At 32.9% G+C, this 15,298-nt stretch overlaps 2 protein-coding genes across 6 annotated transcripts; both read left to right on the forward strand.

The window, feature by feature from the left end:
* Positions 1 to 5,249: 5,249 nt before the first annotated feature.
* On the forward strand, positions 5,250 to 9,403 carry LOC7484559 (uncharacterized). 2 transcript variants are annotated; one of them, XM_002323850.4, is made up of 3 exons: positions 5,250 to 5,504; positions 6,711 to 6,774; positions 6,892 to 9,403. In XM_002323850.4, the coding sequence occupies exon 3, from the start codon at positions 6,938 to 6,940 to the stop codon at positions 9,008 to 9,010; it is 2,073 nt and encodes a 690-aa protein (XP_002323886.3). In that variant the 5' UTR covers positions 5,250 to 5,504; positions 6,711 to 6,774; positions 6,892 to 6,937; the 3' UTR covers positions 9,011 to 9,403. The 2 variants fall into 2 exon arrangements, with proteins under 2 accessions (XP_002323886.3, XP_024444195.2); XM_024588427.2 differs by lacking the exon at positions 5,250 to 5,504 and adding an exon at positions 5,544 to 5,693.
* A 2,223-nt stretch (positions 9,404 to 11,626) lies between these two features.
* LOC7484560 (EID1-like F-box protein 2) lies at positions 11,627 to 14,545 on the forward strand. Of its 4 annotated transcripts, XR_002978623.2 has the most exons (5): positions 11,629 to 11,777; positions 11,889 to 11,929; positions 13,053 to 13,824; positions 13,964 to 14,034; positions 14,117 to 14,545. XR_002978623.2 is itself a non-coding variant. In XM_024588431.2 (4 exons), exon 3 carries the CDS (start codon positions 13,062 to 13,064, stop codon positions 13,806 to 13,808), a length of 747 nt encoding a protein of 248 aa, XP_024444199.1. In that variant the 5' UTR covers positions 11,629 to 11,777; positions 11,889 to 11,929; positions 13,053 to 13,061; the 3' UTR covers positions 13,809 to 13,824; positions 14,114 to 14,545. The 4 variants fall into 4 exon arrangements, 3 of the variants coding, with proteins under 3 accessions (XP_024444200.1, XP_024444199.1, XP_024444197.1); XM_024588431.2 differs by lacking the exon at positions 13,964 to 14,034 and having other exon boundaries at positions 14,114 to 14,545; XM_024588429.2 differs by lacking the exon at positions 13,964 to 14,034.
* The last annotated feature ends 753 nt before the right edge of the window (positions 14,546 to 15,298 follow it).

Consider the following 15,298-nt stretch of genomic DNA (forward strand, 5'->3'; position numbering starts at 1 on the left):
AAAATTGTAGTCACAGTAATTCCTAAAAGTCTCCTCAGTCAATGATTGTGGTTCCTCTATAGTGGGTATTTGTTTTTGTGTTACACTTTATTTTTTAAAGTGTTTTTTTTCCTTGAAAAAATATTAAATTGATACATTTTAAGGTGTTTTTGAAATATTTTGATGTATTAATATCAAAAATATAAAAACAAATCTAAAACAAACATCATTTACATGTATTTTTAATTAAAAAACACGCATTATATTACCAATCACATGAAATTTAAATTGACTGCCAGAGAAAATGCGAAGGTTGGCTGGTTCGATACTCTAAACCAGGCTTAGCATCTTCTCATGTTAGTGACAATAACATGACTGAGAAATGATCAATTACCTAATCATTAAGAAATTCGGAGGATGAGAGTGAGTTTCCTGCCAAGACAAATGTTCATGGGATAACCAAGAAAGCAAACTCCCTCCTTAAAGAACAAAATTTGCATCTTCCTTGAACTTGCCTATTCACACTGTTTCTATCCTTCATTTCTAGTGAAAGGAGCTCCTAAGCAATTTATATGTTATCCATTTAGAAGCTTCGTGTGTGTCAATCACTTGCATCTTCCGCAAAGGTGGAAATTACTTGTCGGGGAATCAATCTTTCATGTTCCTGAAAATTAATAGCCTTGCCTTGCCTTGAATGGCCTTCTACCACACCTTTGGGGTCATATATTAAAAGCTTGGGCCTACTAGAGTTTAAGTTCGTAAACAACCATTAACCCTTTTCTAAGTTCTAGCTACTTACCATGTTGAATTTTAAGTATAAACGTCTAATAATATATTTCCATGGGTCCAGCATTCAAGGAAGATGACTCGATGAACAACTTTGACAACAAAATCGTGCCGGTTCTGGAGAGGAAATGCCCACTCTTGTGCATATATTCCTGGCACTTGTTCAACCAGAAAATCAAATATGGAATGGATCAGTGTTTATCATAAATACTTGAAAACCTATATTCTGGTTGGAGGGTCACCCTCTCCTCAACTAAAAACAAGACCACACCAGCTGTGTTGAAATTTCATTCTCAGCAGGCTTGAGTATACACGCTCGTGCAAACCACTCATTGATAAACGTATAAACAAACAGAGAATTGTTTTCCATTTTCGTGGGGCACAGAACTTTTCAGAGAGTAACTTGTCTTCGAGATGAACACCGCAGCAATAAAAGAAGATGCTGGCTAGCTAGCTAGATCTTGAAAGTTAAAACATGGGTGTCATGGACCATGAGAGAGCTAGAGAGAATCCAAAGTGACTTTTACTATTACTCAATTGTCTCTTTCCTCTTTTTTCTTCCATTTGGGTCATGACTTTGACAGAAACTTTAGGGCATGCCTCCATGGACTGATGCAATCATCTTCTTTTCATACTTTATGCTTCTTAGAGAACGTTCAAGCAACATTACTTTTCCCCCACGAAGTAAGGCTAGCTACGAGGGGCTTTATCTTGGAAAAGCCATTTGTCCAGCCTTTAAGTCTGTGAAATGTCAGGCATAAAGCACTGCAGATTTTTATTATTTCTTTTCTTTTTGAGCGTGAGAAACAGCAGCAAGCCAAAAACTTGCCAACGAATTAGCTAGACATTGTATGAAATTATAACTTATTGTAGATTGATTAGGGGAGAATCTAATGGCAATGACAATATTACACTAATTGAAATAGGATGTTATAAGTTAGGAGAGTTTGAGAGTATGGTAACAATTATTTTTTAAAGTATTTTTTGCTCGAAAATAAATTAAAATAATATTTTTTATTTAAAAAAATTATATTTCATATTAGAATATTAAAACGATTCAAGAATCTAAAAATGTCAATTGTTAGAGAATAATATAAATTATATCTTAGAACTTTACCTAATAGTTTAAACTTTTTGATTGAATTGGTTCTTTTACATGGTATCAAAGCCTTGATAACCAAGCGATCACCAATTTGAATCTCACAATCCTTATTTATTTGATAAAAACTAGGTACAATGTAATATAAACATTTACAAGTTTCAAGTTCAAAGAACTTTTATTTTAAAAAATATGTCAGAAAATAATATAAATCATTTCTTGGAACCTCATCTAACAACTTAGTTTTTTGGTGGAATTGATTTCTCGACATTAATTTTTAAAAAATAAATAAAATTTTCATAAAATAATGTTTAAAACTAAATTTCAAACTTCTACTGTTTACTTTATAGAAGAATGATAATTAATTTACGGTGCATAGGATACCTGCCATCATGAAATCTTAATTGTCATGCAAACCAAATCATATAGGCACCCACCATTTCTGCTGATCAATTCATGCATAATCATAACCATTCTATTTGCATCTTCACAAATCTTGATGTAATGATGACGTCGACAAGACACAAAGTATATTAATAGGAATTAAGCTTAACTAATTCCTACACAAAACCACTGTAGGTTTCACGAATAATTAATCTTAAATTCCAAACTGATATTACAAGGCAGTGTTTGTGTTTAATTAATTTTATTAGAAAATAATATAAATGAGATTTTATCAAACAGTTTAAGTTATTATGTTAAATTAGTTTTTTTTAACATGATATCAAAACTTTAATGACCAAGCAGTCATGGTTTGAATTTCATTATCTTATTTATTTGATAAAAATTAAACATAAAATAATATAAATCTATGTAAGTTTCAAACTCAAAGAGCTTTTATTTGAATGGATGTGTTAAACAATAATATAAATCATATCTTGAGATCTTACTTAATAGCTTAAAGCTGTTAGTTTGAGATAATTCTTTCACAGTTTTTGGCGCACTAAAAATGTTTTTGTTTCAAATTAATTTTTTTTGTGTTTTTAAATTATTTTAATGTATTGATGTTAAAAATAATATTTTTTTAAAAAAAATACTATTTTAATTTATTAAAAAAACACCTTTAAAAAATAAAAAATAATCGCAATAAAAACACAAACACTAACCAACTACACAGGTTGAACTTTTTCCGATCTTGTGTGTTTTTCATGTGATTTTGGTCCTGTTTGAAATTGCAAATACTGTTCTATTAAAATTTAAATTTAATTTTTTTATATTTTTAGATTGTTTTAATATGTTGATGTAAAAATAATTTTTTTTAAATAAAAAAATATTATTTTAATATATTTTTAATTTAAAAAAAAAATCGGTAGAACAACCGGTGCACACTTTTTCAACATTTGGTAGCCAAAGCAGAAGGTGCTCATTTTGTGATTTGGGCAGTGGCCCACATGGGCATGGCACTGCTTCTTCAAAGCTATCCTTTCCCACATATAAAAAAGAAAGAATAAAAAACTGGAAGCATATCTCACAGAATCCAAGTCTGAGAAGTGATTAAGAAATGATATTAACTGATGGAAGGAGCCATTTAAAAAAGTCAACAATATCTTTACAACCGACCAACCCAAAATAAACTGTAGATTATCCAATGCCTGCTGATTCCCATTCTTTTAATATGGAAAATTAAATCTTCTATGTGTAAAATATTGTCTATATAATAGTATTAATAACCCACTTTTTTATATAATTATAAAAAAACCTTCTATATTTGGATTGTTTTTTTTCTTGTTTTTAATTTAAGAATTGAAAATTACAATTTGTTTATATAATTAACGAGAAAAAATCAAATTAGATTATAAAAACATGTTGTCAATCAGAAAATTAGGGATGAAAAAAATTACAACAAAAAATAAAACAAAAAAAGACATAAAAAATAAACAAATTATATTACTGTTTCAATGATGAGAGGAGGGCAACAGTGATTTCCCCTCTTTAATTAATTCTTGTCAATTAGATTATCTTCCGAGTTATGTTGCATATCGGATCTTCTTTTTGACATAAAAAAATATTAAAATGTTATTAATGTGTTTTTTGATAGAAACATTTTAAGAAATTATACGGAGATTGATCTGATATGATCTAGTCAATTTAGAAAATCCAAAGACAACCTGAACAATCAATAAAAATATAGTTTGACTGAAAAAATTAATATATCATCTTTTTCTAAATATCAAAATGATAACATATTAGATCGACTTGAATCAATTTGGATTAACTTACAAAATTTGTTATCCAAGTTATGAGATTTTTAATAACTCTATAGAAAAAAAAATATTAAATTCAATTATCAGTCCATCCAATATTAAAATGACTAAAAAATATTTAAAAAAAAAAACTCTAAAAAAATTTGAGGACTAAAATAAAAAAAAATCTTAGTATTCACTGTTAATTGCTACACTGAAATCCCAATAACTTTTAATATTAAAATAGATTGCAAAATATCCAAAATGAGAAATAAATATTTTATACTTTAAAACCATTAATTATTTTAAGAATTATTTAAAACGAGGTGAATGATCGCCAAGAAGGTATATATAATTCTCCTCTTTTCTTAAAAAAAAAAAAAAAAAGATAAAATTAAATGGTTCCACCAAAAAAAAGAAAATGAAAAAACTAAAGCGTGTCCTGAGAATACTCCTTAAGATATTAGTTGTAGTAATTAATTTTAATTAAATATGGCAACAATTAAAAAAATTCAATTTTCAAAATTTGTATGTACTCGTAAATTACTAGCTCAATGCTTTAAAAAAAAAAAAACAACTGGAAACCGGTTCCAAACGTTTGAAATTTAAATTATTGAGTTATTAACAATCAATTTCTTAAGAAATTAATGTATCTAAATAACATTTAATTATTGGGTTGAGAATAAATCTTATTGGGTTGAGAATAAGTTTGATTGAGAGTGTGGTTGTGGTTATTTTTAAAATGTTTTTTGTGCTGAAATATATGAAAATAATATTTTTTTTATTTTTTTAAAATTATTTTTAAGATCAACGCATCAAAACAATTTAAAACATAAAAAAATTAATTTTTAATAAAAAAAATTTTGAATTTTTGTTGCGTTCCCAAACGGTGTCTAAATACTTTAAAAAGTAAAACCAAAATAACCTATTAATTTAAAAAGTAATCTGAAAAATCATATTTTATTTTCAAAATAGTTTTCAATATTAAATTCCATCATTTAATATAATATGAAATTCCATTTTAATTATGAGAAACGTGATTAATTTAGGCCTAATTTCCATTGATACAATAAATTCAACAATTTTTCCAAATTAACCACCAAAATAAGTTAGTAAATCCTCCCAAAAACTCCATCTTTGACTTTGGCTAGTTCTAGAAGTGAATAAAAACCCAAAGGCAAAGGCAAAGGCAAAGGCAAAGGGCAGTATAATTATAATATAGTGCAACACGCATCTCTCCCTCTCTCATAGACATGTAAAAATATAGTGGCAACAACCGCATAATATTGCAGACAGAGAGAAGAAACCTTAGCCCACCAATACGAAATACCAAAACCTGAAAACGAAACATAGTTGCTTGCATGATCTCTCAACCCTAAATCATTAAAGAAATAAAACTGACCAAATTCTCATTTCACTTGCATTTCCCTTGTTTTATATACAGTTTCTCTCAACAGGTATGTAAAAAAAAAAAACTAACTTGCCTTTTTGTTACGTTTCTTTATTTAAGCTTTTCGTATTGCTTTTGTTTCTATATTAAAGTTCCTTTTTTTAGACAAATTCGAGATGGGTTTTTGTTTTGCAAAAATGGGTTCCTTTGGAAATGGTGTTTTGATCATGGGTTTTTGAGAAAAAGCCTGTCCTTGGTGCGTTTCTGTTCTTATTTTCTCTCTTTTATTTGTGTCTTCTGTTACAAAAATCCTGCTTTAATGTAGGGTTTTTCATTTTTATTTTTTTTTAGTTTAGTGAATTATTGGATTGTATCTTTGTTTTTAATTTGGTGGCATGAACTTTTAGGATTTTGGTGATATGTTGGTTGAGAGCTTCATTTGGATTTGATTGGTGTGTTATGGTTTGATTGCTTTTATTGTAATTTTCATTCTTGTTAATGTATGCGGTAAGAAATGAATAGAAATGCATGTTATATTGATATTGTTTCGTCTCCTTGTTAAACAGTTAGTATGGCTATGAAAATAGCATGTTGAAGAATATTGTTGTTAGTAGGTTTGAGAAATTGAAAGATCTCAGTTTTAATGTATTTAACAGTTGTCAGTTAGTTTAAATGAATAAGAGAATCCATATGTGGGTATGCTTTTGGTGCTGTGGATGGTTTATTTTGGTTTCCAGGATGTTTGGAATAGCATAGAATTGAATTAGATTGATTTTGTGTTAAAATTCTCATTCTTGGATAATGAAGTGATTCCATTTATCTATTTGTTTATCTTCTTTATTTATATTGTTTTGCTTATTATGAGATTGTGTGGTGCTCTGCTATCTCATTTTAAGCTTTGGAAGTTCTTGATTACTCTGTTTGATCCAATCCTCGAAAAGATTCTATCCTTCAAAACAGTGTCAAAGTTGATTTCTTGTCCCTTTCGATTTCTTTACATCGTTGGTATCTGATATGTAAAACAATTCAAACATAACCAATCGAAGCATGTTAATTGGTAGTATTTGAGCTTTTGAATTCTTTAAAGTTCAGAAAATAAAATAAGTGATATGTCTGTGGTTCTTCTGCTCATCTCTCTTGAAATTTGTAAAATCATTATTATATTACTCCTTATTGTTTCACTATTCATGTGGGATATTCCTATCATTTTCTGTGGTTTACAAGAAATTTACATTGATCTCAAAACATAAATGGATTGTTGTTTACTTTCCAGGTTGAAGATTGAGATTTCTCCAGTCCAAAGTTTTTCACTCAGCGTGATATCAGATTAGATTTTTGTGAGTTCTCTTCCTGGTTATGATATTAGAATAAGATTTTGGATAATACCAGAATTATTTCTCTCTAGATAATGCATTCAAACTATACCATCATAACTGGATGTTCTTTGTTGGCAGGGTTGCGTTTTCTATACTTTTGTTCTCTTCAACTTGTGTGTATCTTATGGCTGAGCCAAGCATCAGTCTAGCAGTGACCCCAACAATAGCTGAGGCAGATAGAGGTAATTCAAAAAGAAATTCTATGGGAAAATCAAGTTCGTCGGATACAAGCAAGGAGATTCTTCCTCACTATCTTCGAGCTTCTACTGGTTCATGTCATGATTTCTGTAAATATGGGAGGAAACATGCATTTGAAGAGAAGGCAAGGTGTTCCTTTCCAAGAAGGATTATAAAGAAACTACCAGATGACCAAAGTTTGGCAGAGTCTCAGACAGAGGACTACAGTACATCAGTGGTGAAGGTCAAATCTAGTCCCAATTCCAAATCTCCCAGTGCTAATAGTCCTGAGATCATCAAACGAGAGGTGTCAACCAAATCAGTTGTCAGCCAAACTCCACTGTTCAAAGAAGTCCTGACTAAGAGGATGACGCCAGCAGGTTTATTAGCAAGGTCTTTTGACAGCCAAAGTTCGATGTTAAGAGAAGCTCTGGCCAAGAAAGAATCATCAGCTGGGTCACCTCTGACAAAATCATTTGATGGCCGAAGTCCAGTTTCAAGAGAAGTTCTGGCCAAGAAAAAATCATCAGCTGGGTCACCTCTGACAAAATCATTTGATGGCCGAAGTCCAGTTTCAAGTGAAGTTCTGTTCAAGAAAATGACATTGACACAGGAAGTGTCAACTAAATCAGCTGACAGCCAAGGTTCAGGGCCAAGTGAGATTTGGATGAGGAAGAAGACATCAGCTGTGCGGAGGAAGGAGAATTCAAAAATCAATTCATCAACTAAATTAGATGGCGGCCAAGGTTCAGGGTCAAGTGAAATTTGGATGAAGACAAAGACAACAGCTGTTGGGAGGAAGAAGGATTCAGAGGTCAATTCATACCCAAGCATCACTAGGCAGGATTTGGCATCATCTTCTGAAAAACCAGGGGTCTCTATGAAACAAGTGTTGTCGAAAGCTAAAGAAGTAAAATTATCTGCAAAATACGCTAGTACTTTGAATCCAAAATCGTCTTCGCCTGATGCTTCAAGAGTTTTTGGTGCCAGAAGAAATGGTGACATCAAGATCAAACGGCGTACAGGGACCTCCAAACCAGTTGCAAAGAATTTACAAGCATCCCCAAGGGCTTCATTTTCTCCTAGAAGGTCAGTCAGTGGTGTTGCTAGAGGACTAGCATCCCCACGAGCTTCATTGTCCAGTAAACCTTCTCCTATTAGAATTGCATGCCTGAATGAAAAGAAGAATAGGAGCTTGAAACTCACGCCTCAGACTAAAGAAATTAATGATAAGCAGCACAAGAATAAGAATTCCCATAAGAATGCCGATCCTGTTCAACCCGATGGCAAACTTGAAGAATCCAACGGTGACACGATCCAGGAGAAAACGTTGTATGTCATCAAGGTGAAAGCTGACAACAAATATGTGGAGTCTGATCACAATGAGAATGTTTCTGTCGAGGCATCACCACCTCTGCTGTCTTCACTAAAGTCTCCATCCCTCCCAAAATCTATCTCCTCCATGTCCCATAGTGAAAAAGATGAAGAAGAGTCTGAGTATACTGTGACAGAAGCAGAAGATGACACTTCCTCTGAATACGATGAAACTGAGTGCATTGAAGAGACAGAGACTTTGGAAGCAGAACACAGAGGGAGGAATAGAAAGTCTGGGATGGTTCTTTCTGAGGACAAAGATGGCAACCCTGTGAAATTACGTTTCAGGAGGGGAAGGGTGATTGATATTCTGTCTGAGAATAATAGTCCAAGGAGGTTGAAGTTCAGGCGAGGAAGAGTGTTGGGGGATAACCAAAATCTCAAAGCTGATGGCCGAAGAAGCTTCAAGAGGAGAGGAGCTGATGGTGATGTGATTGACAGCAAACATGATTCAGGAAAATTTGTTTTGAGGCATCAAGATGTTCATGGAAAGAAAGATGCGCAGGGTCTGTTTAATAATGTCATAGAAGAAACAGCAAGTAAACTTGTAGAGACAAGGAAAAGTAAGGTTAAGGCCTTGGTGGGTGCTTTCGAGACGGTAATCTCCCTGCAAGATGGCAAACCCTCTGCAAATGCTGCTTCTTGAATTGGAAATGACTGCTAAACTAAAAATAAGAAAAAATTTCTAAAAAACAATTAAGTCTAAGTGAATGCTTGGTCATTAACAGTCCATTGGTTTTTCAAAGGATTGGTAGGAAAATAAGACCAAGCTTGCACTGATAAGTGTGGTTAACAAGCTTATGAGTCGTGGAAGTGTAAAAACGATTGCTTCGGTTGACATTAGATTGCGGATATAGAATTGGACGGAAATTCCTATGAGTATTGATCTTGACATGCCTAATATACAGAGTGTATGCATCTTCTTTTTTCAAATTTGTACCTAATATGATTGGATTCTATTTGTGGATGAAACAAGTATACTCGTGTAGTTTGACTTGCAAAAGAAAGCTGCATGACATGATTTTTCATCCTTCTATAATTTATCTTGTGTGTTGTTAAGCTTTCTCTTGTTAAATGTGATGTGTAATCTGTATTTTGTGGGATTTCATGTTTCTCTGTGATTGAATTCATCGTTAATCCGTTGCTTCCATTTGTTATTATGATGTGTTTACAGAGGGCAGACCAGATCCTTTCCCAAACTACTTCTGTGGAGTGATAATGTCTATAAACCTTGTGTGGACTTGCTTTTAGCCAGCATTAGAACAGTTGAAATTACAAACCCGAATCATCATCACGACCACTTGATTTGCATTATCCTTGAATCTCTTTTTCAAGCATGGAAGATCGTTGCTGTGCTTTTGCAACATTTTCTATGTTCATAAAATCCTGCTCAATACCAGCCTTCGATTTGCATTATCCTTGAATTTCTTTTGAATTTTTCATTAATGGGAGTGTTCTACTTCATATCAATTTAAATAGCAGGGTGATGAGAATGCAGGACATAATGAAATGGGGCCCTGGTTAAATATGCTGTGCCCATTTCAGCTGGTACACCCATAATTCCAGCGAGTGGTTGGCATGGCACATCTGCCTTTAGCAGAAGTCATCGGTAAATACTCTGAAGTGTTTACTGATGACCTGAGGATGAATTTTTCAATACTGCCCTCATTTTGAAATATAATAGTATCTTTTTGGTTATTGTGCATATTAGCGTATACAGGTTTGGAAAAGGTGAGACAATTTCAACTCTGAATTACTCAGCCAAGGATTTTCCAGGTTATCTCCTTTTAGAGTTCTAGGAGTCAAGGATTTTCTCACTTTGGAGCACGCCTTTATATTCACTCCAGCAGATAACATTAGACTGTCACTTTAATTAAAACTTAATTAGCTTAAATTTTGAGAAGACGAAAAATGAAAATAAGGAAAACCTAATTCTCCATGGGTTTGATGCTCGGGTGATTAGAACCGGTGATCTTTCAATTTAAAATCTTATTTGAATTAATTTTTCTTAAAACCATTTATATAGTTCATCCTGGAAAACTTGTGCATCTTGATAGGTCAATACAAGTGAGATTCATACAATTTTTCTTCCTAGTTTTTCTTTTGAAAAAAATTGTTTCTAATCAACAACTTCGTTGCAGACAAGCCATCCATCATGTAAAATCATGCATGGTGGGTTCGCACAAAATCATGCTTGCAAATAGGTTTAGCCTTCAAACAAGTGCAAATGTTGTCAGCAAAATCCGTGTATGTTTTGTCAGCAAATGTTATCAGCAACATTAATATCAATCAATTTCCACGTTCATTTATAATTTATTAATAATTTATTTGAAAATATAATAATAATTATTTTTTAAAATATAATTTTTTATTTTTTTAATATTATCATATTAAAATAATCAAAATCAATAATGATTGGTTCAAGTAGTTTGATGCTTGTTCCTCTTAAATAAGATCTCGAATTCGAATCTTGTGAATGAAGTATATTATGACCGGAAAAACTTTATGTTTTAGTGGGCTGTTACGACTATAATGGATTAATTAAGATTAAGTGATCTTTTAGATACTGTAACTTAGATAAAAAAACATAAGATAATAATTTTATAAAAAAATTTAATTTTTTTTAAAATATTATATGGAACGTAATTTTAAATGTCCCTAAATAAAGTTTAGCATATTATCAAAATAATGTTTGCCTAAAATTTAAAATTTTTAATACTTAAAATAATTTTTTTAATATTATAGATTATTTTAATATAATGATATTAAAAATAAAATGTTATTTTAATATATTTTCTAATAAAAATTAGTTGGAAAATAAACAAACCACCTCAAACAGCAACGAGAGAGAATCTGAAACACAATCTGAAACATGGAAATATACCCAATCAAAGGATGCCAAAGAGGCACACAGACAGTGGTCATCAATCCAATAATAAAATATGCTGTGAAAAAATCTACACCTGACACGTGGAAAAATGTTGGGGCTTTAGAATCTTTCTCCTGTGGACAGTGTGTAGTAGTAGTAGTGCTCTTGGCATTTCATTTCCCTCAAATTTTAAAAATACCCCATAAGTATGGATTCTACTTATCCACCTGACTGTCATTCTCTCCCAAACAACCACCAATGAGCTGCTAACACATGAGCCGCTGTAAGAACCCACTTGCTCTTTATACTCTTGCGTGGCGAAATATGAATGGCTTTGATTTGAAAATAAAAATAAGCACGTAACTGTATCTGTTCAAGAAATATAAAACTATTTTCTTCTCCTATATGCAGCCTCAAGAAAGCCGTCTGCTCTATCTGTCTCTCGCTCCAATCTCTGCATTTCCTTTACTCTTCATACTCCTCTCTCTGGAGTGCATTATTTCTCACTTTGGACCGAAATACGTCTCAAGGTGTTTATGTGCATGTAAGTGGTCACAGTTTCCGGCTTTTTTTTGGTGAAGTGTTTTTTTTAACCAGTGCTTCACAAAAAGCCTAATCTTTGCTTCATTTTTTTGGTGTAAATTTGGTTTTTTAGGGTTTTTGAGGGTATGAGAAGAGGATACTTGTTTTGCTGAGGTAGGAAATTTTGGGTTTTTGATGTGATTTTAATTACGATCCTATCCACTTTTAACTTCTTTGCTTTTTCTTGTTTGATTTTGATGTGGGCTAGGGTCTTTTTTAGCTCTTCAACCTCAAGTGCTGTTTTTGCATAATCAAGTGAATATGTGAAGTGGGTTTTTCTTAGATTAAGTGATTGCATTTTTATTTTTATTTTTTTGGTTTAAGTGGCTTGCAGTTTGATAAATTGTTCTTGTGGATCTAAGTTTTGGAGGGTAACTCACATGCATTGAGAAAATCGTTGTTGTAGTTTGCTATGTGATGCTTGAGATGATGGAACTTAAACAAGTTTTGAAGCTTTTAATGGTTAGGATTAAGTGTCAACTTGTACCGTGGCAAGTTTCTATAAAATGTTATGCATGGTTAAGGCATGTGCACTTTCGAACAGAAGCGCTGGAGTTCTTTTTTACTGAGCAATGCTTATGTAGCTCAGAAGGTTGTATTAGTACTCACATATAGATTAACGTTGGACATTGTTTGATAGGATTTCGTTTTTCAACTAAAGTTTGTTGCAATTGTATCTTTTGTGGTTCCGTTGAAGATTATGATGCTGTGTGCTTTCAATTTTACATTTTTTTTTCCGTTTAACTTCTAGATTAATTATAGCAGGAGATAGTAGATTTATTCATTAAGATCACAGTTCATGAATTTTCTTGACTTAACATCATTATTGCTGGCACTCATTCATGTTATTGAATGAGAATAGATGATTTGAATGGTTAATTTGTTGGTATATATGACTCCATAAGTGAACCTTATTCACTCCCATGACTATGATATGAATGGTATTTAATATACATTTCTTATTATTATATTACACATATAAACAACATATGGATCTAGTCTTTACAGGTTCGCTTTGCCCCGTGTTCCAGTGCTATTTTCTTCCTTTAGCTTCATGCCCCTGAATTGCGCAGTCAAACAGTTGTCTCTCCAATAGAAATCAGCCTGACCTTTGTTTTCAACTTGACAAATTTGGTCGTCAAATGCTATAACTGCTGACTTTTAACTGTGTTGATCTTGGTAGGAATGTACAACAAGTACTGATTATCTTTGTTATCATATATTACTATTGTACTAGGTGGAGACAATGATTTTAACAAAGCAATATCGTTGCGTACACTCCTCTAGCTGTCAATGCATAAAAGGGCATCTAAGTGAAGATGTGATTTTTTTAGTGTTTCAACAGCTGAACTGGAACCCTAAGTTGATTGCTACTCTGTCGTGTGTATGCAAATGGTTTGATGATTTTGCCAAGCGAGTATTGTGGAAGGCATTTTGCCGAGCAAGGGCTCCAAAGATGATGCTTGATCTGCAGTCCAGTGGAAGTCACAGCGTTGATGGGAATTGGAGGGCACTTGGGAAGCTGCTTATTTACTGCTCAGGATGTACCAAGGGTGGCCTGTTTAATAATGTTCACATTCCTGGTCATTTTGTTTATAGGACTCGGTTTTCTAGGACGTCAGGGAAGAGCTTTCTTTTGCCACAGTGCAGGACAGATGTATTGTATGTGTCTGACCCCTGCGAACATCTTGACCAAGGGGATGAAGGGGATGTAGGATTTTTCCGAGGAATTTTTAAGTCATTCTCAATGTCAAAGGTCCGGAAAATGCTGATTAAAAGGGGGGCCCAGCTTCACCCGACCGAGGTGTGTCCTTATTGTAAAACGAAGTTGTGGAGCATGCAGCAAGCTGAAATGATTCCACAGAGTGCCAGCTGCAGACTGGGTGCCTATGACGACTGCATTGAATATTATGTGTGCCTCAATGGACATGTTCTTGGAATATGCACTCTCTTACCATTGTCTGATTCCGAGGAGGTTTCTGAGCTGGAGTGAGTCAGAGTACATGCAGGTACCCTCCTTTACTGAGTAATTTACTCTTTGTTAGAAAGGAACTGAGATAAAATTCTGGGGGGTTTTTGACTGTTGTCAAAGAGACATCTTCGATTTGCCATGAACAACAAAGTAACAACCTGTAAGACGATATTCAGTGTCTGTGGTTGTGCGGGCATGGAAGAGCATGCGTTTTCTGCTGAGAAATTAGATGCTACTGACTTTTAAGGTGTTTTATGTGCTTTTCATTTCCAGAAATTTCTACAATTGACAGTCTTTTTTTTCTTTCTTTCTAACAATTGTCTTAGCAGGCTTGGATTGTTTCTTGTGGACTGAGCAAATGTGGAAGAGAAGGGATAGGCTACCCTATATTGCCCTGAAGCTGTAACCAACCCTCACAATCTCTTCTAGACTGCAACAACATTGCTTCCTGTTCCTGCCCAGGTCACTTGTTTCATAGAGAAGGGCTGGAGGCTGTTGCTGACGAGCTTTAATCATCTGTTACTTACTGTGAGCGTGTAAGACTGTGTGCTTTTTATGTATGCCCATATTTGTACTTTCATGGCAGATTGGTAACTGCAATAATTCACAGACCCCTGTTGTCTATGATCGATCAGTTGCTTTACCCTACGATTTTCTATGAAAATCTTGATACAAATTAGAAGGTTCAACCTCCTGTATGCCCTCTGCGGAGGATTGTATTTTGCTTCCGTGGCATAATTTATATTAGTTCCAGTGAAGGATGGAGTACGTGTGTACAACTTGACACTCCACTGTGTTCCTTGTTTCTCCGACTGTTATAGAAATGCTCTGCGCCGCGGGCTGGGAAGCGGCTGGGTCAGTTTTTCTCAATCTTAAAAAAAAAAAAAAAGAATGCTGAGGGATAAGAAGCAAGAAAAATATGAGATTAATGTAATTAACTTATTTTGATTTAATAGGTGTGGTTAATTTAATAATATAATTAAAAAATAGATAATGATATTAAATTAAATAAATGTTTGTTAATATTATGAAAAGATTTTCTCTTAATATTCTTATAAGGTTTTCAAGTAAAAATTAAATGAAAATATTATAATTTCATATAAAGTAAAATGAAAAAAATTCAAAGCTTAATTTTCAGCAAATTAAATATTGTAGGACAAAATCAAATTAAAAAAATAATAAAAAAACTAAATTGAGACCACTCGAGGTAGCCTATCATATACGCGATCTGATCATAAGACTGAAATAACTTTGTAAAAAGTAAATCGAATAAAAAAATAAAACTCAAATTCTAGACAACATAACATAAATATGTGACTTAGTCATGAGATCGAGATAACTTCATAGAAAACAAATTGAATAAAACAATAAAAGTCAAATCCAAGACAACATAATATTGAAAGGCAAAATTTTTTTAAAAAAAATTCAATCTAAAAAATGGTAATGGAAAAAAGACCGAAGTCAACCAAGGTAACTCATTAAACCCATAACTCTGAACATGAGATCGGGAT

This window comes from Populus trichocarpa, chromosome 17 (genome assembly GCF_000002775.5).
Source record: "Populus trichocarpa isolate Nisqually-1 chromosome 17, P.trichocarpa_v4.1, whole genome shotgun sequence".
Taxonomy (NCBI): domain Eukaryota; kingdom Viridiplantae; phylum Streptophyta; class Magnoliopsida; order Malpighiales; family Salicaceae; genus Populus; species Populus trichocarpa.